General features: G+C 30.5%; 4 protein-coding genes across 6 annotated transcripts; 2 read left to right on the plus strand and 2 right to left on the minus strand.

Moving 5' to 3' along the window:
* Positions 1–195: 195 nt before the first annotated feature.
* LOC124828596 (Pentatricopeptide repeat (PPR-like) superfamily protein) lies at positions 196–3,044 on the plus strand. The gene is made up of 2 exons (XM_047301944.2): positions 196–565; positions 721–3,044. Exons 1-2 carry the CDS (start codon positions 487–489, stop codon positions 2,562–2,564), a joined length of 1,923 nt encoding a protein of 640 aa, XP_047157900.2. The 5' UTR covers positions 196–486; the 3' UTR covers positions 2,565–3,044.
* Positions 3,045–5,617: 2,573 nt separating this feature from the next.
* LOC124828595 (uncharacterized) lies at positions 5,618–7,436 on the minus strand. The gene has a single exon (XM_088092286.1). The coding sequence runs from the start codon at positions 7,005–7,007 to the stop codon at positions 5,844–5,846; it is 1,164 nt and encodes a 387-aa protein (XP_087948412.1). The 5' UTR covers positions 7,008–7,436; the 3' UTR covers positions 5,618–5,843.
* A 3,010-nt stretch (positions 7,437–10,446) lies between these two features.
* LOC124828594 (FCS-Like Zinc finger 10) lies at positions 10,447–13,397 on the plus strand. 3 transcript variants are annotated; one of them, XM_088092367.1, is made up of 3 exons: positions 10,447–10,736; positions 11,649–12,783; positions 12,870–13,397. In XM_088092367.1, the coding sequence occupies exons 2-3, from the start codon at positions 11,723–11,725 to the stop codon at positions 13,018–13,020; spliced, it is 1,212 nt and encodes a 403-aa protein (XP_087948493.1). In that variant the 5' UTR covers positions 10,447–10,736; positions 11,649–11,722; the 3' UTR covers positions 13,021–13,397. The 3 variants fall into 3 exon arrangements, with proteins under 3 accessions (XP_087948493.1, XP_047157894.1, XP_047157893.1); XM_047301938.2 differs by having other exon boundaries at positions 10,447–10,721; positions 11,668–12,783; XM_047301937.2 differs by having other exon boundaries at positions 10,448–10,721.
* A 1,182-nt stretch (positions 13,398–14,579) lies between these two features.
* Positions 14,580–19,809, minus strand: SULTR3;4 (sulfate transporter 3;4). The gene is made up of 13 exons (XM_047301936.2): positions 19,416–19,809; positions 19,242–19,290; positions 18,918–19,125; positions 18,593–18,764; positions 17,334–17,399; positions 17,116–17,229; positions 16,914–17,030; positions 16,036–16,162; positions 15,671–15,957; positions 15,385–15,575; positions 15,201–15,286; positions 15,045–15,121; positions 14,580–14,950 (listed from the first exon to the last, which is right to left on the minus strand). The coding sequence occupies exons 1-13, from the start codon at positions 19,743–19,745 to the stop codon at positions 14,807–14,809; spliced, it is 1,968 nt and encodes a 655-aa protein (XP_047157892.2). The 5' UTR covers positions 19,746–19,809; the 3' UTR covers positions 14,580–14,806.
* Positions 19,810–24,074: the final 4,265 nt, after the last annotated feature.

The raw sequence follows: 24,074 nt of genomic DNA on the forward strand, positions 1-24,074 counted from the left end.
AAGCTTTTTTGTCAACCTAATATGACGGACTTGAATTGTGTATTTTTTCGAAATCCGTTGCACTCCAAAATGTGGGGGTGCAGGGAGAAATGTGACGTGGTGTGGTGTAGGGAGAAACAATCCAAATGTTATAAGAAGCCCATAACACTTGATGAAAGCAGGCCTTATTAGTTATTTTTCTTTGTTCTTTCTGCTATTTTCTTTCGTCTACCGTGCGAAGTGTGAAAACTGAGAAAATGAAGAAGAGAATCTGTACCGTTGATAAATGAACAGGTTCAACACAATTCTACTTTATGTTGAAAAGAAGAAAGAGAAGGTTGCCAATATCATGCATGGGTTACGAATCTCATTGATTGAATATTGAATTTTGAAGCATCCCTTCTGCAGTTCATGCTTTGTCGCAGAAAATAAAATGAGAGAAAAATTCGTGCAGCTTCAGGTAAGCAAATTTTTTTGGCGAAGCGTATAGCTGAAGAAAATCCAACGATGCTTGGTGGATCCATTGCTGCAACGAGGAGGGGAATATCAACTTTTCCTCCTTTCTCTCAGAGATTAAAGCAAACAGGTTCTACTCACTCGCTCACTCAACTGAATTGATGTTTGTTTTTATTCTCTTTGTTTGATATTATTATTTGTAAATTCTGAGTTTGTTTGATTTGAATTATGGCAATGCAACTTTTGACCATATCTGATTTTGGGTGGTTTTGATTAAACTAGCAGAAAATGAAATTGTTCAAATGTTTCGGTTGCCTAATTCCCATGAAGGAGACCACCGTAGCGTTCCCGTGACAGGAAGATATGTGTCGAGGAAGGAACCTTATTCTCGGACATTGGATGAGCGATTCATTAGGATTTTGAAAATATTTAAATGGGGACCTGATGCAGAAAAGGCCTTGGAAGTGCTGAAACTGAAGGTTGATGCTCGCTTGGTTCGCGAGATTCTAAAGGTAGATGTTGAGGTTATTGTCAAGACTCAGTTTTTTAAGTGGGCTGGGAAGAGGAGGGGTTTTGAACATGATTCGACCACTTACATGGCATTGATTCGCTGCTTGGATGAACATAGGATGTTCGGTGAACTTTGGAAGGCAATACAAGACATGGTTAAGGGTTCATGTGCAATGGGTCCTGCTGAATTGTCCGAAATCGTGAAGATCTTGGGCAGGACCAAGATGGTTAACAGGGCATTATCTGTCTTTTACCAGGTCAAGGGTCGCAAGTGCAGACCCACAGCGAGCACTTACAACTCTGTCATCTTGATGCTGATGCAAGAGGGGCATCATGAAAAGGTCCATGAGTTGTATAATGAAATGTGCAGCGAAGGCCATTGTTTCCCTGACACTGTTACATACAGTGCACTTATATCAACATTTGCTAAACTAAATCGTGATGACTGTGCCATTAGATTATTTGATGAGATGAAGGAAAATGGACTGCAGCCCACAGCGAAAATATATACAACTTTAATGGGAATATACTTTAAGTTGGGTAGGGTTGAAGAAGCATTGGGCCTGGTCAAGGAGATGAGAGTGAGTCGGTGTCTCCCAACTGTCTTTACTTACACAGAATTGATAAGAGGGCTGGGGAAGTCTGGGAGGGTTGAAGAAGCCTACATGATATACAAGAAGATGCTGAAAGATGGTTGTAAACCTGATGTCATTCTGATGAACAATTTGATTAATATTTTGGGAAGATCTGATCGTCTAAGAGATGCCATTAAGCTTTTTGATGAAATGAAATTGCTGAATTGTGCTCCAAATGTTGTCACATATAATACCATCATCAAATCTTTATTCGAAGCCAAAGCACCACCTTCTGAAGCTTCTTCATGGTTTGAGAGGTTGAAGAAAGATGGAATAGTCCCCAGCTCATTTACTTATTCAATTCTCATTGATGGTTTCTGCAAAACAAATCGAGTTGAGAAGGCGTTGTTGCTTCTCGAGGAAATGGATGAGAAAGGCTTTCCACCTTGTCCTGCTGCCTACTGCAGCCTGATCAACACCCTCGGAGTAGCAAAGCGCTATGATGTTGCAAATGAGCTATTCCAGGAATTGAAGGAGAACTGTGGATGTTCAAGTGCTCGTGTGTATGCTGTAATGATTAAGCATTTTGGAAAATGTGGGAGACTCAATGAAGCTATCAATCTTTTTAACGAGATGAAAAAACTTGGATCCACCCCTGATGTTTACGCTTATAATGCTCTCATGACTGGAATGGTAAGGGCTGAAAGGGTGGACGAAGCTTTCTCCTTGTTTAGAACTATGGAAGAAAATGGTTGCACCCCAGATATAAATTCTCATAATATTATCCTGAATGGCTTGGCTAGAACTGGTGGCCCAAAGCGTGCTTTGGAAATGTTTACGAAAATGAAGAACTCGACTATTAAGCCAGATGGGGTTTCTTACAACACCGTTCTTGGTTGTCTTAGCAGAGCAGGTCTGTTCGAAGAGGCTGCAAAACTTATGCAAGAAATGAGTTCAAAAGGATTTCAGTACGACCTCATCACCTACTCTTCAATACTCGAGGCAGTCGGTAAGGTTGATGATTGTAAAATGGTGGAGTCATAAGAGCCATCTGGTACCACCTTTTTGAGTGATAACGATTATTAACAAACCTTGAATTGCATTAATGATTTTGAAGTGAGGAACGGATTTTTTTCAAGTTAAGTGGTTTGGAACATTCACTGAAGAAAATCAATATTGTAGAAAATCCCTTATATATTGTTTAGAAACCTTGGAAAGTTAGTCCATTTCAATCTGAAAAAGGAATTTTTTATTGCATTAATTAGTTGCCCTGACCTCTTAAGCTGTAATAATTTTGTATATGTCAGTTTTTTTATCAAACAATGGCTTGCAATTCTTTTAACCATCAATAGGGAGATAAGGATGGAAGATAAATAGAAAAAGAAGTAGTTTATAACGTGCTATAGGAAATTGTTGTATGGATAGTGTAACTCTTTATTTTGAGTAGTAGCACATCCAAAAACAGTTTATTTACATGTCATTTTATTGAGTAATGATACAAATAGCAACAGATTATTTTACATATTTTTTGTGTGGGTAATTGAAGAACAATTGAGTTCTGCTTAATTCTTTATTTGACAAAAATTTGCACAGTTTCTATCCATATTCTTGCAACTATCATATTCACTGTACTTTCTGTTTTTGGTATATATAAATAGAATGCAACCATGACGTTTATGTTAGCAGTGAACAAGTGATACACGACATTTTTTTTCCAGCTTCTATATAACATCTTATTTGGTTTGTTATGATATTGAAGTTGAAAAAAATTCTAGTACAGAGGAGGCGTGCTGTTGATGAAGCTTTTTAATACAATTTCGGTTGTAGAGTGTTAAACTTGTATTTAGAGCTTACAAATATGCAAGGACACAGTTTTGTTTTTTGGTTATCAACACTTATTCTATTATCCGCCTTAAGAATAGTAACATACACAAGTTATCCTGACTTACATCCTTAGCGTATTTAGAGTTTTTCTGATTAGTGAAAGACGTAGAAAAAAATGAAATTTACTTTTTTATAAATAAAAATTAGTTTATATAAGCTTTTCATTTAAAAAAAAACTAGAAATTTGACCAAATGTACTCGTAATGTTACACCAAATAGCTTTATGAAAATGGTGTATTTTGCAGCATCAATATCTAGTGCTTCACTAAAATTAACATTTTAACATGTTTTTAAAAATTTTGAAAATTAACATGTAAGGAGTTAACTTTTATAAAGTTGCATTCCAGTCTAACCTTATCAAAACTTGAGAAAAACACGTAAGTTGAACAGAAATTCCATGACGTTGAAACTTCCGACTTGCTTAGATAAGTAGCACTGAGAAACATGATTATTCTGTATATACATTTAAGCTTCGTTAGCAATAAAAATAAAAAAACGATAACCTTTTTCAAGAAGTTGAATGATGGCTTGAATAATGCCTAAAACACCAATTTCATATTTTCCAGAATAAGGTATAACATCCATGTACAAACTTGTTACAAATAAAAGCTAGCACAACATGCCACATGGTTATAAGGCTAACAGTGGAGGTAGGACTTGGTTGGGAGAGAAAGAGAATAATAATAAACTTTTTAAGACAGCTATAAACCCTTTCCCCTCTTGGATTTGAAATGCTATGGTTCCTTTCCCTTTATGTTCACTCTTAATAGGGATGAAAAATATAGAAAAGTAGTTCAACTTGACCTTTTTCTTTACGACTTCTGTGTATGAGTGTCAATCAGAGGAATCCATGAAAACAACTAAGAGGACACTGGTGATCAAATTGAGGCGAGAAGTGAGAGCCTCTTGGAAAAAACAAAATCTACAAAGTAAATTGAAATAATAACATCTAATAAAAAAATGAGATGTATATCTTTATAAACTCAGCAATTCTTTAAATTACTGGATTTGTCTTTACTTTATATATTATGTTATGGTAGATATTCAACACAACTTCCCACGCCAAAAAGTGAATCTCTGTAACATGAACTCTCATATCATACTAAAAGACCGAATTTGCACTTTTAACCATATAAGACTGGTTATAAACTCAGGTTTAGACCTGTTATATATTATAATTTGATTGTATATGGAGTCCATGTAAAATAAAATTAATGGTGGTCCAAAAGTATTATGATGAACTATAACCATACAATAATCTTCAGAACATGTGTGTGTCAATTATATATTTCAGAGCATGCTTTTCTTTAAACTTTCCGTTTGGGTTTTCTTTTCATAACAGACATAAGTTAGGTGGTCCGTGTCACTTGGTCAAATCAATTTTTCTTCTTTGCAAGTCATGTTCTCATCGTAACTTCTTTCATATGGTCCAAATTGAGTAGTTATCACACATTACCTGTCAAAGAAATGGTGGACAGAAGTTTTTGTCGATGTAGCAAATTATTTTTTCATTTGATAGTAGCTTTCTAATGTCCTTTCCCTGTCCAAAGGATGCCCCCAACTAAAATGTATCAGTATGCATATGTCAAACCTTATATAGGTTTGACATATGTTCTTGGATAAGTTAAAATTTAAGACCTAAGACTCTTTGCTTGACCTTAAGGTTGTGTGTAACACTCCATTTTTTGGGCTGAAAATTACTTCAAGTCAAACCTGGAACCAGACATATCAATGTACTTCTCCATCCCAAAAAAAGTTATCGAACAAAACATTACTTTTTCTTCAATTTAAATTCGAACTATTGGGGGATGGTAGAGTGATTTGATGTCATACATTTCACAAAGATTTATGTCATAAAAAGAAACAATGTAAAACTACATGAAGTTATCTGAATATGGATCTGAATATAGAATCCTTACTCTATGGCTAATAGATTGTTGACCCTTACAAATTAAAGGAACTTGACCCTTTTCACGTGATCATTACAGTGATGGATTGAGGGTTTGACATGAAAACCACATGGATTATAAAACTGCAGAAACATTATTCATCTAAACTTGGGAATAAAGTTGGAAACGAATCTATTTGTCGATATCTTCTACAAGATTTGATACAGAATAAACTGTAATTGATAACATGTTAAATAATCATAAATGAACAATCTATGTTTTCTTTAATGTGAGGTAAACCTATAAATAAAAAATGCCAACTCGTTTAGTAGGTAATTCATATCATCGAATATTATTCATGAATTTGAAAAATGTAAAAGTTAAGAAATAGACCAGACAGGCATTGAGTACAGTTTTGAATATGGATACAATGTCATGGTTGGGCCATCCGGTTCTAATTGTAGTACAATGCAGTATTGCTGGAAAGAAGGGTCAAAATGCTTCAAATATGATATCTTACACAGCAATGACAACTATAATGCATAATATTTCACATACCATTCTCAGCAGAATCTTCGTTCTCATCATTTCTCTGCTCTAGTTTTGATATCTCACTCTGCAAATTCCCTAATATCTGCCTCTTCTGTGTTTCCAATTCCTTATGGAAATCCATTCTCATTTTTTCCAGTTCCATCATCTGCTGCCTTTTATTATTTTCTATCTTTTCATATATCCTACTGAATTTTTGTATGGAATCAGCAAGCAACCTGAAGGAAGAAGCTTCGCCACTGCTCCTTCCTTTCCTTTTCTTTGCTTGAAGTTGAAGTCCATCTGAACCTTCTTCACCGGTAGATTCCACATTCTCAGGACTATCCCTCAATTCATCCAACCCATTAGCTTGATTCAAATAAACTCCACGGTTCATAAAAACATAATCTCCCGAGTCCAAACCACAAGAGATACCAACTTGTTGAGGGGGTGAACTCATTAGCTCATCCATTCTTTTAAAATAAACCCATTTGCAATCTCCACCATCACTCTCTTGAAATTTAGCCTTCTCCTTCTTGTATTTTTTCTTCAGTGTGTCAAGGCGGTTTCTACACTGAGTATCCGTCCTTTCAATTTTTGAAACTTGTGCTACCATTTTCGATACTTGCTGCCATTCCTCACATCGAAGACTCTTCCTTCCAAGTTGAAGAAACGTATCACCCCATGCATCGAGCAGAACAAACGTCTCATGCTCAGTCCAGTCAGTAAGTGAATTCCTACCCCCAGAAGATGGTTTGGGAGCAGAAGGAACTGGAGCTGCAGCTGATGGCGCTGACACACGAGAAGCAAGTTCATAGGTTGAAATCAAACTCTTCAGCTTTTGCTTCTTTGGAGGCCACTCCAAATCATCTTCACTCTTAATGGCATAATAACCAATCTGCTTATCATCCTCTACCTCCTCTTCCTCATCCTCGTTTTCATCACCAACCCCATCTATGCCATTTTCTTCATCCCCATCCTTTTGGGGAAGCTGAAGGCTGTTACTTTGATCAACCTCATCATCTCCTTCTAACTGTTCTTGTTCTTCATCTTCATCATGATGATGGGCATATTCAGTATTAACAGGGAGGGAATATGGAGAATTCTGATAACCATAACCTCGTTGTTGACTGATGATGCGATATGGGTTAGGGTGATAGCTCGCATCATCCTCAATGCCATCCATTCAGAAACAGAATTTTGGTAGGAAACTAAAGCTACAAAACTACAACTATCTCTCTCTCTATCTCCCTCAACCAACCATTCAACAACCCCTCTTTGAGTACAGTGTAATATCCTATTCCAATTAAAATGAATTGCATGACCCTGAATTTATTCACAATTATCTTTCTTCCATGTATGTGTGGAATAAACAGAATTTAGGAAAAATAATTGAAGCAGATGTGCATCCAATTCTCGTTGAATTTCATGAGATAAAAGCAATAGCATCAAACATGAGAAGATTGTGATTGGTGTTTCATACCTGAGAGAACGAAATTTCAGGGAAATGAAAAGTGTGAAATTGCAAACAGACTGAAAGAAAAGAAACTGTCAATTGACAAAGCACCATCACAAGTTCCACAGAGATAGAAGGTGCTCTTTGCTAACGTGAGCCGGGTGCGTGCCCTGGTTAACACATTCATTTTATATTTAATTTTAGTTTGTATTATTTTTCTATCACATTTTGACGCATTGTAAACCAAAAATCTCGATTCACTTTCCAACACGTCATGCTTCGTACATGACTTCATTCAAAATTTAAAATTAAAAGTGTTTTATTTTAAAAACAGTAAAATAAATAAAAATATTTTTTATTATTAAAATAAAGTAATTATAAAAATAATATTAAAAATAAAAATGATGAAATTAGCTTTCCAATATTTGTGTATTTGATAAATATATATAAAGGGTCATAGCTAATAATATTTGACAGAAATAAAATGTGAAAAATGTCGCCTTTCTTTTCTCTTATTTTTTATTAAAGCATTATTTCATTTTTTTATTTTAATCTTAGTGCTGTTAATCTAAATTTTAAATCCTTTTCAAATCAATATTCTACAATTGAAATGTATTTTACTTATCATTCAAACCAATTTCGCGCTGTTGTCTTTTTATTTTCAAAATTAAATTAAAACCAATTAATTGCAGTATTTTCTGAGCATGTGATTTTGAAATTTTCATCACACCACATTATCACGTTAAAATCATTTTTCGATATATTTTCAAATAATCCATATTTTTTTAATTTTCGTTGCTCATTTTATTTTTTTAAATTTTTTTAATTTATGAGTAAAATTAAATTTTACATTTAGTAATATATTTCATTTGTCTCATCCAAACATTGAATCGGGGAGGAACTGCATAGTAATGTTTTGGTTTTTTGACAGAGAATAAGAAGAGAAGGAATAAAACAAAAAGTAAAGAAAGATAAAAGGAAACAAGTAAAAATTGGATAAGGTAAAATTACTTTGATTAAATAAAAAAGAGTGAAAAAGAAAAAGAAAACACTATTGATAATATTACTTGGATATATTATTTACTATTATTATTATTATTATTATTAAAATTAAAGATATGAATATTAGTGAAATATTTGTGATATAAACATTTGTATTAAAATTATGTTATATGTTACGTATAAAAGTATTATTGAAATATTTATAATAAAATTATTTATCTTTTTTAATATAATCGATTATACATTGTGGTTTTTTCATTTTCAATTTTTTCTCTTTTTGTGTGTATATTGCAAACCATCAGGAATTCGTATTAATATAAAGCAAGTAATTTTCTTATATACTTACAAGTAATGTGTATAAGTATTTGAAGTATTTTCTATTAGTTTCACGATATTTACCTTCTAGATTAATTTATGCAATCTATTTCCATAATAGTAATTTTTATCTTATTGATAAAAAATATTAACAATTAAAAATTATTTAGATTTTTATTTTTAAATAAAAAAGGAGTATGACTAATCGACAAACTTACTTAAAAAAAAACTTATTGTAAATAAATACTAAATTTTCAACTCATTTTACATTATGTAAAGAAAAAGAGATTTATCCTTATTATAATTATATATATATATATATATATATATATATATATATATATATATATATATATATATATATATATATATATATATATATATTATTAATGCTGTTTTCAGTTTCTAAATTTTAGATTGAGACTAATGTTTTGTTTTGTCAAAAATTTTATATAATTGTATTTTCAATCTTTATGAATGAATGTATAATTTAAAATATTTTACCACGTTGTCTTCTATAATAATTATTGAACAATAAAGACACAAAAATATATAAATGAAAGACAAGTAAGAATCACATTTCTATTTTTACAATAATAAAGAAAATTATCATTATAGTTGTGGACGACATTCATTTATTTGTAAAGTTTATGGATAAAATTGATATAATATTTATGATAAAAATAAAATACAATTTTTATTTAAAATTTAAGAAATATATATTTAATTTAGTAAATAAATCATAATATTTCATACCATTTTTCGTATATGTTAAATTTTATTATTAAAAGTATATATTTTAAATTTTCATTTAGTGTGAATAATGAAATTTATTTTTAAGATTAAATATGTTAATTTTTAAATGTTGAGTGAGATAAAAAAATTGAATTCGTTTATCTTTCACACTTTTGTTAATCTTTTGTCCTAAATTTTAAAGAAAAGCTTAATGAGTATAACTTTTTTAATCCAATCAATTTTTTACATGTTAAATGGTATTTTAAATATTAATTTAAAATTTTGTTTAACACATCAAAGTTTAATATGAAAATACGTCAAAATTTGGAAAAATACGTCAAAATTTGGAAAAAAAAAACTAATTTTAATTTGATGTAATGTGTGATAGGTTAAAAATATATTTAATTCTAAGTTATAAAAAGATTATGTTAGTTATATTATATAACTAAATATGAAATTATTTTAGATTAATTATTAAAGCTAAATTATTTTTGCGAATATAAAATTATATTAAATATTAAAATCTGAAATTTAGGTGTACATAATGTTAGAGTCCAACTTCTTCACTAACAATTTTAATAGTCATCTGGAACAAAACAAGAAACAGCTGTGATAGTTTTAATTATATAATAAATACTTACAAGGGAAATTTATATAAATATACGTTAGATATGTTTTTACTTTAAGTAGAACAGGCAAGTTTTGATTTTATATTTATATATTTATATTTTTTGTTCGTAAAATTTATTTTTGTTGTTTTTAATATTTACAATTTATGTGAATTTTAGTTTTAAGTTTTTAAAAGTATTATTTATTTTGCAGTGGTTTGAAATTAATAATTTTTTTCCAAACAGATTGATGTTATATATTTTATTTTATAGATCTTAGTTTACTTTAAATATATTACTTGATTATGTTATATTACAATATTAGTAGCACTATTTAAACAGGTTATTTGATTTTTTTTTAACATACAGCTAGTTAAAGGATATCATATAATTAAAATTTAAAAGAATTACAAACAAAGATAAAATATAGAAAATAAAATGACAGTGTATATATTTTATACAATACTCGGTACAGGGATAATACGTATTTGTGTATTTTTTGTATTTTGTATTGTAGCTCTCAATGATGAGAGTGAGAAGAGAAAGAGAAAGAGAGAGAGTGTCGTACATCGGAAGACTCAGTGAGTTCACTGTCTCTCTGACTTTGATGCATGAAGATGTAGGTGGAAGAAGACGGTGAAAACTAAAAAAAAAAAAATTTATCAAGTGTAAAGAGAAGAATGTGAAGAGGGTTACGTAAGTGTAAACAAAAGGTTTGATCTTTGCTGCTGATGTTCATCTCTGCAAGTTTTCAGCATTTGGGTTTCCCTCAGATTAAATAAAAGTAGGTTTCTTTACGGTAAATTTCTCTGCTTTCATTTCTCACCAATCGATGCACTCTGGGATTTATTTTCTTCTTGTTTCCAAAATGTTTAGTGGTTTCGGAGTTCATTAAACAATGTTTAGAGGTTCTTTATGATTTTTTGTTTTTGTTTTTTATAATAATCAGATACCCTTTTCGTGCTTTTTCGGATTGCTCGATTAGACTTTGCCGTGGGAGATAATCAGATTCTGTATAAACTTATTAACTGTTGATTTCTGAGCGTTTGATGAACTTTTTTTCCTTTTAAAAAGAAAAATAGTGATCTTGTGCAATCACAAGCTGGATATTTTATTGTCTTCTTATCAGTTGTACTTTAATGTGTTTGTATGAGGTATCATCTGCGTATCTGACTTGTTTTCTTGGCTCGCAACTTCCAAATTGTATGAGTTACAGTTTTTTTTTCAATTTTCTAAATCCGATCATCAATGTTGTTCATTAATTTGTTTGTTCCTAATTTGTTTCGAAGTGTTATGTTATCGAGAATGTTGTTGGAGAAGCTTTTATTTGATAAGTTGCTAAAATTCTCGGCAGATTTGCCATTCAAAATTTACCACTTCAGGAAATTTCGATTCTCGTATCGCTCTTTCTGCAGCAAATTTCACGTTTATTTGGAATGGAAATGACTACTCACCTTGATATCAACTGTTTGCGGATTTCTTTTCTTTTTGTGGCTATCTTTTTAGCCACTTACTAATATTTTGTACGAACTATACTCCTAATCTGTGTCAAAATTTGAAAGTTCCATTCCTCTGATAATATCTATCTCCGTACTCTGAAAAAGTTCTTTGAATGGCTAAATAAACTAGCAATTTTTGTATGCGATGAGTTGTTGTGAACTTTGGTCGTGATTCCTGTTGTCTGGGAATTGATACATTGCTGTTTCTTTAGCTTTTTGAATTTGATGCAGAAGGGAAATGATGGTTTCTTCCTTTTGAGAGGAATGGGGTACTACTACTAGGATAATGCGGAAGAAGGGAAAGGCTCATATTTGGAAGACTTTTAATCTCATGGCTGATTCTTCTTCCAATTTCTCTTTACCATGTGATGCATTAAGACAAATGAGTTTCTCAAATTTCAATACCTTTGGTTCTAGGTTGGGGTTTGGTGCTAAAGGGTTGCCAGATTCTGAATCTGTTTGGAGCCCTACATCTCCTCTTGACTGCAGACTCTTCTCAAATCTTAGCAGCCCTTTTAGTATCAAGTCTTGTAGACCATCATTTCAAACTGGTCATAAGAAACAGTTTGATGACAGTAAAGTAGGCCTTGGCATCATAAGTTCCATGATTAATGAAACTAAACATAACAATGACATCCTTGGTAAATTTCAGAGGAAAAGTATCATTTTTGGACCACAGGTGAAAACTGGCATCCTTAAATTTTCAAACAACCATGAATTCCTTGCACCTTATTTGAAATCTAATTCCTTGCCCAAAAACTATGTAATTTCACTTCCTTCTGAAACCAAAACTCCCAAATCTGAACTGCAAGACTTTGACAATGTCTCTGGAAAGAAAATGGACAACTGGGAATCTAAAGCTTTCTATGGAACCATGATTTCTGTGCCTGGTTCCTTTAGGCCTTCATCATTAATCAACAGAAATGAAAACTCCAATTTGGGAATGAATGAATCTACATTAACCAGTTTGCCTTCTGTGACAAGCAGAAACTCACAGGTAGATAAGTCTTCGAATATTAAATCAAATTCTCTTCCAATATCCATTGATTTTAGTAAAGGGTGTCTAGGCTCGCTCTCTGCAAGAGAGATAGAGCTTTCTGAGGATTATACCTGTATAATTTCTCATGGTCCAAACCCTAAGAGAACACATATTTTTGGTGACTGCGTTTTGGAATGTGACAACAATGACTTCACTGAGTTCAGCATGAAGGAAGAACCTGCTTTCAGAGCTTCTCAAGTTCCTACATTTTCAGAAGGATCATCCCCTTACCATTCTGACAATGTTTTCAGCTTTTGTTACTCATGTAATAAGAAATTAGTGAGGGAGGAAGAAATCTACAGATACAGGTTTGTCCCAAACATCTCACTATGCTACTACTACTTCAATCCAGACAGAAGCAATAGTTGTAATATATTATCTGTATATCTTGCAGGGGTGGGAAAGCATTTTGCAGTTTTGAGTGTGGATCAGAGGAAATTTTGGTAAGGGAGGAATTGGAGAAAGCTGGGACTGACTCGGCAGAGAGTTCTCCTGGCTCAAGCCACCATGATCTCTTCCTCACGGGTCTGCTTTTGTCCAAATAACACTCTTTACTTTCATGAGAGACACTGAATAATTTTGATTTTTATATACAAAACATATCTACCTATGTGGATTTGTTTGTGCTATGCATGGTTGCAATGCAAATTATAGTGTGGTGGTGTTCAAGAACCATATTTCACGGTTCAGTGAGTTATTTCTAGGTTCAGTGAGTTATTTCTAGGAAAGGCAGAGTTTTCTTCATTCTGGTAACTCTTGAACATGATGTATATGCATTGTAACGTTCAGTGGATGATGAGTTGATGAAAGAGGCCACAGCAGGCCCTGCTTCTCATCAATTTTTTTACTTCTTTATCATTACCTTCTACAGTTCTACCTTTGCTTAAAAGTTAAACATAATCATATTACCTTGTGTTATTGAGATTTCTTTTAACTAGTCTAGTTTGCCTTTCATTGTTTCATCAGATAAATTTGAAGATCAAGTACTGCATTATAACCCATGACGGATACATAATGATATACATGAAATCTAATATCTTAATAAATGAATCTTTTAGTATCTGAAATTGTAATTGTTTAAATATCTATTAAAGTATTCGGATGCAGAATCATTTTTTCATTGATTATTTTTGTTACCTAAAGTTCTAAATGATTTTTCAATAAATGTTACTCTTTGGTAATTTTTTTCTTTTTTAATACATTATTTGAAATCATTTTTATTTTTAAACCAACAGCCCTTTTCCTATTATATAGGATCGGTTACCTTCTAATATAGAGTGTGGGAAAGATTAAGGTATGGTTTTATGCCTTATTATAAATAAATATTAGATTTCAAGGGGGGAAAAAACATACATATATATTTTTCTAAAATAATATTACTAGCTCTCATTATTTTTTATACCTTTTTAAAAAAATGTTTTGGTATTTAAATGGTTTGGACGACTTCTTTTCTATAAGGAAAATAGGCTCCAAAACTATTGATTGTTTTTATCGGTTTTTTTTTCATAGTATTATTTATAGATCTTTGGTTATTAATTAAAAAACGTTTGAAATTTTTAACACTTCTTTTTGAAATTTAGAGAAGTTGTTTTCTTGAAAGTATTTTCCTTTAAAATATATTGTTTGTGATGCTCTATTATAGAATTTATTGATGTTTTCTTGAAAATATTGTACCGTTTAATAATAATACTAATAAAAGTAACCTAGACGGAGTAATAAGATAGAAAAAAGGCTACAAGTTTTGGTCTTAGATTTTGTTCCTTTTTACTTGAAAATGTTGTTAAATCTTGAGATGTATTGTTGCCTCTTTCTAAAAAAGAACTATTAATAATGAAATAAATTCTTTCAATTAAAATAAAATTTGATCATCAACGGATCTTCCTCCTTATTGCAAATATTTGCCATAAATGGATTTTTAAAGAAATATTAAGAAGCTATAGATACAACTAAGTAGATTTTTTGATAGATATTCACCAGTTCTTTTCATTGAAAATTTAGTATTTTCTTTATATTAATCAACGTTTTTAAAAGACATGAATTTGTTGCCCAGATTGTGAGATTTCAATGATCTATCATACATTGAACTCAAATTGTCTACATATCATACATTCCCTCTAACAAGAAGCAAAATTGCTGAGTAGCAGAAACTAAAAGGAATAACAAAAGGTTCTTTGATTTTGATGGCAACTCCTTTTTCTTTTTTACGGGGAAATATTGTTTTGAAGGTTCCTACTAACAGAAATTAGACTCTCCGAAATTTAACAAGCATTCGCCACAGAAACTAAAAGTTAGAGTTTATCTTGTGGTTCCATGAACACCATCGATGGAAAATCAAGGTTGAGCTTTCCAGATCGATGAAATTTCAGCCACAGCTTCTCCCACTGTGAGATACACTCCTTTTAATCCAAAGGATTCCAAAATTTTTGACTTGTGCAATTTCTCCGCCACATTTCCAACAGGATTTGCCAACACAAGCTGCATGAGCAATCAAAAATGCAGAGGTTAGCAATAAAACATCCGTAGTATGTTAGGCATTGTGAGTTTGTGACATGCAAATCAGCGTCTGTACCTGAAGTGATCTCTTCTCCAGCGTCTTTTTAAGTTCACATAAAGTCTCAAGCCCACTTGTGTCTATGGCTGTCACAGCTGAGAAAAGAACATTGTTAGAGTCAAAATGTGACCAAACTTCAGACAACTAATGTTGTAGGTCCAATGAAATATGTACCTGTCATGTCTAAAATCATGCACTTCAATGCAGCTCCATCGTTATCTTTTATATGTTCTTCCTCTTCTCGAATCCACCTCAGTATCCTGTTTCAGGATAAGCTCTAAATCATAAGGAATCATGGATTCAAAAGCAGCCTACTAAAACTTCACGAATTGAAACTATAGAAATCTCAATGACCAACCTTTCTTGAAGATAAGTTGAGTTAGCGAAATAGATTGGGGACTCAACACCCAAAATGAGGAATGAAGGAATTCTTGAAGCTTCTTTGTATTGGTTTATGTTGTGGAATATTTGAGTTCCTGGTATATTTCCCAAAACCAAAGTGTTTGGTCGAGTGACATGAAGCAGGATCTTGATGACTGATATGACAACCTGAAGATTTTGACCAAGTCAGTTACATAGATTATCATGCTATTATATTTTATCTTTGCAATAACAGGAAAAAAAATAATGAAGTATCAACTTACCGCTATAGCAAGGCCTAGAGGCACTGAAATAAACAGAACCCCGAAAAAGGAGCACAGACATGCCAAGAAATCAAGTTTGTCAACCTTCCACAGTTTATACGCAGATTGATAATCTAATAGCCCGATCACAGCAGTGATGATAATGGCCGCTAAGACAACATTTGGTGTATAGTAGAAGAGAGGCATGAGAAACAGAAGGGTAACTAGAACAGCCGCAGCCATGATTATATTTGAAACTGTTGTCTGTGCTCCGGCATTGTAGTTAACAGCGGATCTAGAAAAAGATCCTGCAAGAATGTTTCACATATAAGATTTCTGCTTCTTAGGTAACTAGTTATTTGGTCATATTAGAGGAGAATCATTACCTGTTGTGACATAACATGAAGAACAAGAGCCAGCTACGTTCATTAGACCAATAGCCATCATTTCTTTGTTTCCATCCACCTGGTAGTTCTTAAGTGATGCAAATGTTCTACCTACTGCAATTCCTTCCTGAGATATAAACAATTTGGTAGAATAAGCGTGACAGTTAAATGAAACTACATAATATGATATATTAACAGTTGAACAAGCATGAAAGACCATTAACCCATTGTCTTAAGATTTTGGATAAAAGAGTGATGTCAACCCTTTATGTGGTTAGATTCAGATTTCATTAGTATTGTGTCTCTCCATTAAACTTCCTCCTCGATAAACCCAACATTAAGGCTTAGTTCACGGATTTGGAGGAGAGTGATTGAGAGGATTTGAAAGTAAATTTTTTTGTTGTTTATTTGAGTGGATTTAGAGGTAAGTGAGAGTGAATTTAGAAGTAAATTTTTCTAATCCGTCACATCAATCAAATCTTATACTAATTCTCACAAACTTTACTTTTAAATCTATTTTCATTTACCTCCAAATCCACTCAAATAAACAATAAAAAAATTTACCTTCAAATCCTCTAAAATCTCCTCAATAACTCTCTCCCAAATCCATTCAAGTGAACAAAGCCTAAATCTTTAGGTGTGAAACCAAATTTCAAATCGGATAAAAATGAGAAAATAGAACTCTGTGTCAAATCCTATACGTGGTTAGACTAAAAATCTTATTGGTATTGTGTCTTTTGAGAAAATCTCTTCCTCAATAGACACAACATTAACATCTTCCTCGATAGACCAACATACATTAACGTCTCTAAACATGTAGTTATGTCCAATATGAGGATGCAAAATCATAGATTTTTCGTGACCAGTAGAGAACTTACAGTTAGAGATAAGATTCCAGTGATAATGCCAGTTTTGATAGCAAGAGCCAAGTGAGGACCACTGAAGTATAACATGTTTGATGAAGGTGGATTAAGTCCCTTTGGTAAGTGTCCAATCTACCAGAGAATAAATACAATAGTAGCTATTAGAAAAAGAAGTTGTATTTGAATACATCTCTGAACGATCAAGTATCTATCTTACAATTGAAATCTGATGAGTCTTGTTTCTCAGAAGAAAGACTAAAATGGTTGACAGAATAACTGATGCCAATGGTGCAGCGGCTGAAACCCAGAAGAGTTTTGGTTTCCTCAAGCTCTGTTGCAATGAGTAAGAACTGTCAGATCTTAGGGGTAAAAACAAAGTCAAAGCAAAATGACTTAGGCTATATAAATGCTTTTGTGGAAGATAGAAAAATTTACAATGTGCCTTGTGGTCATCAGGAATGTCAAGAAGCCGAATCCCAAAAGAATGGTTTGCCATGACCACTGCAAAGTTGCTGAAAAATGTTAGAGAACATGCATTTGTTTAAGTTTGCACTTGCACTTCCATATGTGTGACAAGTATCTTTCGTTTAAAAGTGATCCAGTTCTTAATTCGCAGTTATTGAATGGAAGAACATAAAAAAATCTGATTTTTTTGCTTTTTGTGATTCTCCAAAAACTTTTTTTGTTTTGTTTTTTCGTTTTGGAATGTGATTCCCTATACAATGCTCAAAGAAAACATATTTTGAAAATAGGTATCCTTGGCTTAAAAATCTTGTTGTACAATGATAGTCTAAATTCTTATAAAAAGAATAAGTTCGATGAGAATGTTTGAAAGAGTTGTGTGGTGCTGAAGAGTTAATTATTTTCTTTTTTATGTAGCTTTTGAGACAGCAGTATCTAGAAAATTATTCGCATTTCAAAAATAAAAAAAATGATATGAAGTCTAAGGGCACCGTTTGAAAGATGATAAATTATTTAATTTAATTTAGAAATCAATTTTCATTTAAAAAATTAATATTTAATTTAAGTTCAACATCAAGTTACATGTCTGTTTGTTTCAAAATTTAAAACCTTACACATCTGCTCTATTCAAGCTAAATTTTTTTATAATGTAAAAAAAAAATGGGCTAATATCATCTCTTTAAATTTAGATAAATACAATTTTTTCAGAGAAATTAAAGAAAAACTTTTCAATCTTTCAGTTTCACAACACATGCTTCTAGTTTGTAGGTGAATGAAAAAGAAAAAGGAAATTGCGACATAAGGTTCAAAGGTTTACACGTGTCAAATTCCCAAAGCATCAAGTCACCTCTTCTTACCTTGAATTTTTAAAGGATAAAACTTAAAATGATAATTTCAAATTAAAAATATTCATAATAATCTTATCTTTTAAAGACTAAAAATATAAAAAAATCATCTTATTTACATGATTTTTTTTAATAAAATGAAGTTTATACATTTTCTAAACTTTCAACAGATGTTTAGATATTTTTACAGCTTTTAGAAATGAGGAGAAGTAGAAGTATTATTTCATTAAAAGATAAGCTTATACTTAAAGCTATATATATATAAGAGATTAGTGTGTTATTTAGAATAATAGTTTAATTTTTTTCTAATTAAAAAATATTTTATTGGAATCTTAAAATAAACGGCAATTAAATTCGATGGTGATGGTGTTGTTGGTGTTAGTGTACCTCATGTCTTTGTTGGAAAACAGAGACCATGACGGGAACTATTTGCATCTTGCTTGTAAAGTGCACGATTCCAAGCAAACCTTTCAGCTGCTGCAGTGACACGATAATGGCGGCACCGCCGGTGAATCCAACCAGCGTCGCCTTCGACAGAAAATCAATTACGAACCCTAACCTGTCGTAGCACAAGTAAACACAACAAAATCAGTGTTTATTTTAATCAGAAAATCACTCACCAAACAGTTACAGGAACCTACTGCAACAAGCCACCATGAATTCTTGATTTCATAAAAAAAAGAACTGAATTTTTCATGTTTTGAATCAGTACCTTAGAATACCCAGAGAAGCTTGGAACACACCAGCAAAGAAAGTGGCGGTGAAAGCCAGTCCAAGATACAGACTAGGGTCTTGTGAAAAAGAAACTTTCTCACTTAACATTGATCCCATAACCAAAGACGCGATCGAAACAGGTCCCACACCCAGATGTTTAGAACTTCCAAGCAGCGAGTATATCAATGGAGGCACAAAACTTGAATCTGCAACACGCTCAAGCCATTTCAACCGTTACTTTTCCCACGATATCAAAACACTTTACAACAATCCGAAAACAAAAAACATTGCATTTTAATAAAGAGAGAAGAAAAATACTAACATAATCCAATAATGGGGGGCAAGTTTGCAAGCTTGGCATAACTGATCCCCTGCAAAGAGACAACAACGTTAAAATACTCAGACACGTCAGGATGATGTCGATTATAAAAAGTTAAACGTTTGAAGGGAAGAAAAAGAAATTAGTGACGAAAAACAGGGAAGCGCGTTGCGAGACCTGAGGAATGGCGAGGCTGGCAATGGTGAGACCAGAGATGAGATCAGAGCGGAGAAGGGTGAGGTTGTAGTTTGGAGCCCATTGGAAAATGGGGAAGAGATACTGAAGTGCGAGGATGAACTTTTTGAAGGAAGTTTGGTTCTTGAAACGGTGGAGAGGGTCGTCGGGGAAGAAGATTTCGGAGACTCTGTGCCGGAGTTTGTGGAGTGTTGTTCGTTGTGGTGGCAATTGCACTGCATGGATTTCAAACGACGGTGTCTGGGTTTGGATTCTGAGGGTGGCGGCTTCGCGGTTGTCGAAGTGTTCGACTCTGTTCGAGTTAACACCCATGGACTATTGCTCTGCGTTGCTCTGTTTTCTCGGATTTTTTTCTGTTCGCGGTTTCTCTGAAACGCAACCACTGCGATCGTGCCAATTTATAGAGCCCACGTTTTACAGCGCAACGTAACTGTCCCTGTGGTTACTCGTTACCGTTTAACACTTATGTTGTTGTACAGGGACATGACGGTCATTTTGTTATATTCTGTGGTATATTCTTGCTGTTATTATTACTTTTTTTCTTAAATAATTGTTTTCTCACTGCCATTTTCTTTGACTAATTATCTCATAATTAATTTTACAATAAATTGTAGTCAACTCCTGGTTTTAAGACTGAAATTTGATTTAATGAATTAACCTTTCCCATGCATCTTAAATAGGCGAATTATTTATTTTATTGTTCTGAATTGGTATTTTACAGGTTTAACTGTTGCACACACAAGAGCTAATTAAAATGTCTCATGCGATTTCTTACCATAATTTCTTAAATTAATTTTTTTTGCCCACACTAAATTATTAAAATATGTATACTTACTTTTGTTTTAATGTTAAAGAATCCTCACGAAAAGAATGTTTTACTTTGGCATAATTAATAAAAAATTATTTGAAATTTCATCTAATTTTATTCTAAGAACTAACGCTTTTTATTTTTTAAACAACCATTTGGTGTATAATAAAATTTTAGATTAAATATAATTTTAGTTTTTGAATAATATATATATATATATATAAATATATTATTTTTATTTAATTTATTATTATTATTTTTTATTTTAGACTTAGTTTATATTTCTTTTATTATAAAATATATATTTAAAGTAAAGGAAATTAATCTCGTATATATATATTACTATATTCATCTCTCACTATTTAAAATTTTCATATATTTTAATTTTTAATTATTAAAAATAAATAAATATAATTTTTTAATAAATTATGTTAGTTTATTTTTACATATTAAATATATTTTTTAATAAATATTAAAATAAAAAGTGTTAAATAATATAAATAATTCAAATTTTAATAAGAGATGAGTTAACATGTCAAAAAATATAATATAATTAATTTAGAATAATGATATCTATTTAGTTTTTAAATTTGAAAAAAAAAGTTAAAAAAAATCAATTTTACGTTAAAGATAAAGTTCAAGAACAAAAATATATTTCATCGTAACTTTTTTACATGTTAAATCAACTGTATATGACATAAATCTCTCTTATGGTATATTTCTTTAAGATTTAGTACGTTTCGATTTTTGTAACTGGATTCAAGGAACTCACGAAGAAATTACACGACATATATTCTTGGAATGTGTTTAATAAGATCGATAAGTTGATTTCTGATTTATATAAGATATTTTTAAATAATTTATTTTAGGAGTTTTTAATCTATATAAGTTATAAACTTCATAATTTATAATCTTTAATTCATTACTTTTTTTTTCCATTGTTATCTTTTATATAAGTTATATTTTTATTCGTTTGCTATTGTTTATTTTAAATTTTTTAAGACAAAAGAAACGTAACAATGATTTAAGTTAAGAAATTAAAAATTTTAATTTTAAAAATAAATATAAGATAATTTTGATAAATACTATTAGTTTAAATAAAATAATTAATTTAAAATTAATCACTTACTCCCTCCACGTTATTTCAATTTCAATTCCAGTGCTAATGAATGATTTTCTTTCCAAATTCAATAGATCACTTTTATAATTACTGAAAAACATCTACCACTTATAATAATATTATTTTAATATCTAAACCATGCACCTAAATTCTTTTATAATATCAATTTATCAAATTTATTAGGGTCTTTTATTAATTTTGGAAGGTTCTTTTATTATTTTCTTTCCTTCAAAAACATATTTCTTTTTTTCTTAAAATAACGTAATGTCATTTCACTTGCTTTAGTGGTAGATTTTATTAAGCAGTGTTGTTTAATTTGAAATCATCTATTAAAAAACTAACTACGTTAGAAATATCTAAATAAAAAAAAATATACTTAATGAAATAGAATTGATTAAAAATTAATTAATTACATTTTTATTAAAAAATTCGCTCACAAAAATTGCACACTACAAGAAAAATGGAAATTACTTACCAACTTTTACATATTGATCCATAAATAACATAAATATTACATGGATTTTGTATACGATCTTAAAAAGTGATTTATATATAAATTTTACATACGTATTTTACCTGTTGATATTTTTGTATGTAATATTAACGTATTAAGGGAAATTTTATCGTATGTAAGTATTTTAAATTCGTATATAAATTTAAAAAATATTATCTACCGATATTATATTTACTAAATTGTGTTTATACTAATGAATAATTTATTATTTATTTTTATTAAAACAAACGAATGTCATCATATGAGATGAATATTAACTAAAAGAAGATTTTATTCCTCAACAATGATTAGTATCAGAATCTGGATAAGATTTAACCAAAATGAAAATTTTATTTCTATCTAAACCTTGATTGGTATAAAATCTAAAGAAAATATTCTTGCACACCAAAAAATCTAGTGTGTTTTACCATTGTGAATACAAAGACACTCCAAATAAATAAGTACCAGATGTAAAAAGAATTTCCATTACTATATATTTTTGTTTCAATTTAGAATTAATTATCTTAAATATTGTTTAAACGTCGTATAAATAAATGAGGGGAAAAAATCAAGTTATAAATCATTAACTTAGTTACATTTTTTATTATTCAATTTTATTGTTATTGTAAAATTTATGTTTGTAGGCCAATATTTCTTAATATATTTGTTTTATCTTTGTTGCGATTAATAAAATTAGAGATTGATTTAGACATTAGTTCTTTAATAATTAAATATTTTTTAACTAATGTTAGAGATTAATTTAGATTTTAATTTACAAACTAATTATAATTTAGATATCAATAATTTTTAATTTATAGATTGATATATAAATTAGTCACTGATGACTAATTATTTTTTTCAATTGAAAGTGCTCTTGAATGTTTGTGTGGTTGTCACATGTAATATTTTTTTTACCTATTTAAATTATGCACTTAAAATATGCTTGAATTTTAGGGTTTTTGTTTTTTTATGGTTATTGAACCATTAAGTTATAAGGGATTTGGAGTTATAAGATATTTCATCTTCATTTAAGGTTTTATTAGAAAGTGATGTCATTATTATGATTAGGACGACAAAGACCATTAGAAATTATTACCCTAACATAACATTTAATTTTCAATTCAAAAGTATCTTCATTATCTAAATGATAATAAATAATCAATTTCAAAGATTATATGAAATAATTTATGCATCATAATTTTAGTTCAATTAATTGAACTGTCATGTTCATCAATAGGTAATAATACATTACCACCAATGTCACATAACATTTTTGTTAATATGAATTAGAATATGAATGATGCATTATACTTTTCATATTTACATCATAATTTTATAGAGTTTATTTAAAATAAGAGTTTATTTAACTATAAATATAAAAGGTGACGTAAATTGTACTAAATAAAAAAAACATAAACACTATTAAGATAGTAAAGATGTTTATCGGTTTATGTTACTGATAATTCGAAATCTGACTCAATCTAAACTAATTTATTCTTATACAAGTTAGACGATGAGTTTAGTATAAAAGACTCTTCACTCAACTAAAAACTCATTCTTATAAATTTATATTACAAATAAATTAAATTTATGTTTTTTTTTCGAATTAGTTTAAATAAATATATTATGACTTGACTTATTACCTGATTTTAGTCCTTAAATTATATTATATTATTTTTAATTAGATTAATACTTAAAAAATTACAATTTCATCATAACAATTTTCTTTTAATTTTGACACAATTAATTCAACCCAATCCAATTCACAAGGGTGAATTATATTTAATATAAAAACTCAATTCAATATGGTATTTTTGTAATGAATTAAATAATTAATTCTCTTAAATCTAATTTAACCTAACGTGTGAACCTCTCTTATCTAAGAGGTTTGATACATATAAATATCACTAAAAATAGCTAATTATAATGATTGCATTTTCTCCTTAATCACATGCTTTTTCCGCCTTTCCTCCTTAATTTGTCCATATATTGTTTCATAAAAAGTAGAATAGCCTATTACAATATGAACAAAGCACACATGTCATGATATCAACCCAAAAAGAATACTATTTTAATTTAAAAGTGACAAGCTTTATAACCCAAGTCACTCTCACTCTCCACATCTCTAGTCTTAGAAGTCAATAGAATGAACAACGCTATCCTAACAAGTTAGGCAATAAAGTCATACAAAAATATTACTGCTAATCAATTTATACTTTA

The sequence above is a fragment of the Vigna umbellata genome, chromosome 6, assembly GCF_029865625.1.
Source record: "Vigna umbellata cultivar VRB3 chromosome 6, Vumbellata_1.0, whole genome shotgun sequence".
NCBI classification, from domain to species: Eukaryota; Viridiplantae; Streptophyta; class Magnoliopsida; order Fabales; family Fabaceae; genus Vigna; species Vigna umbellata.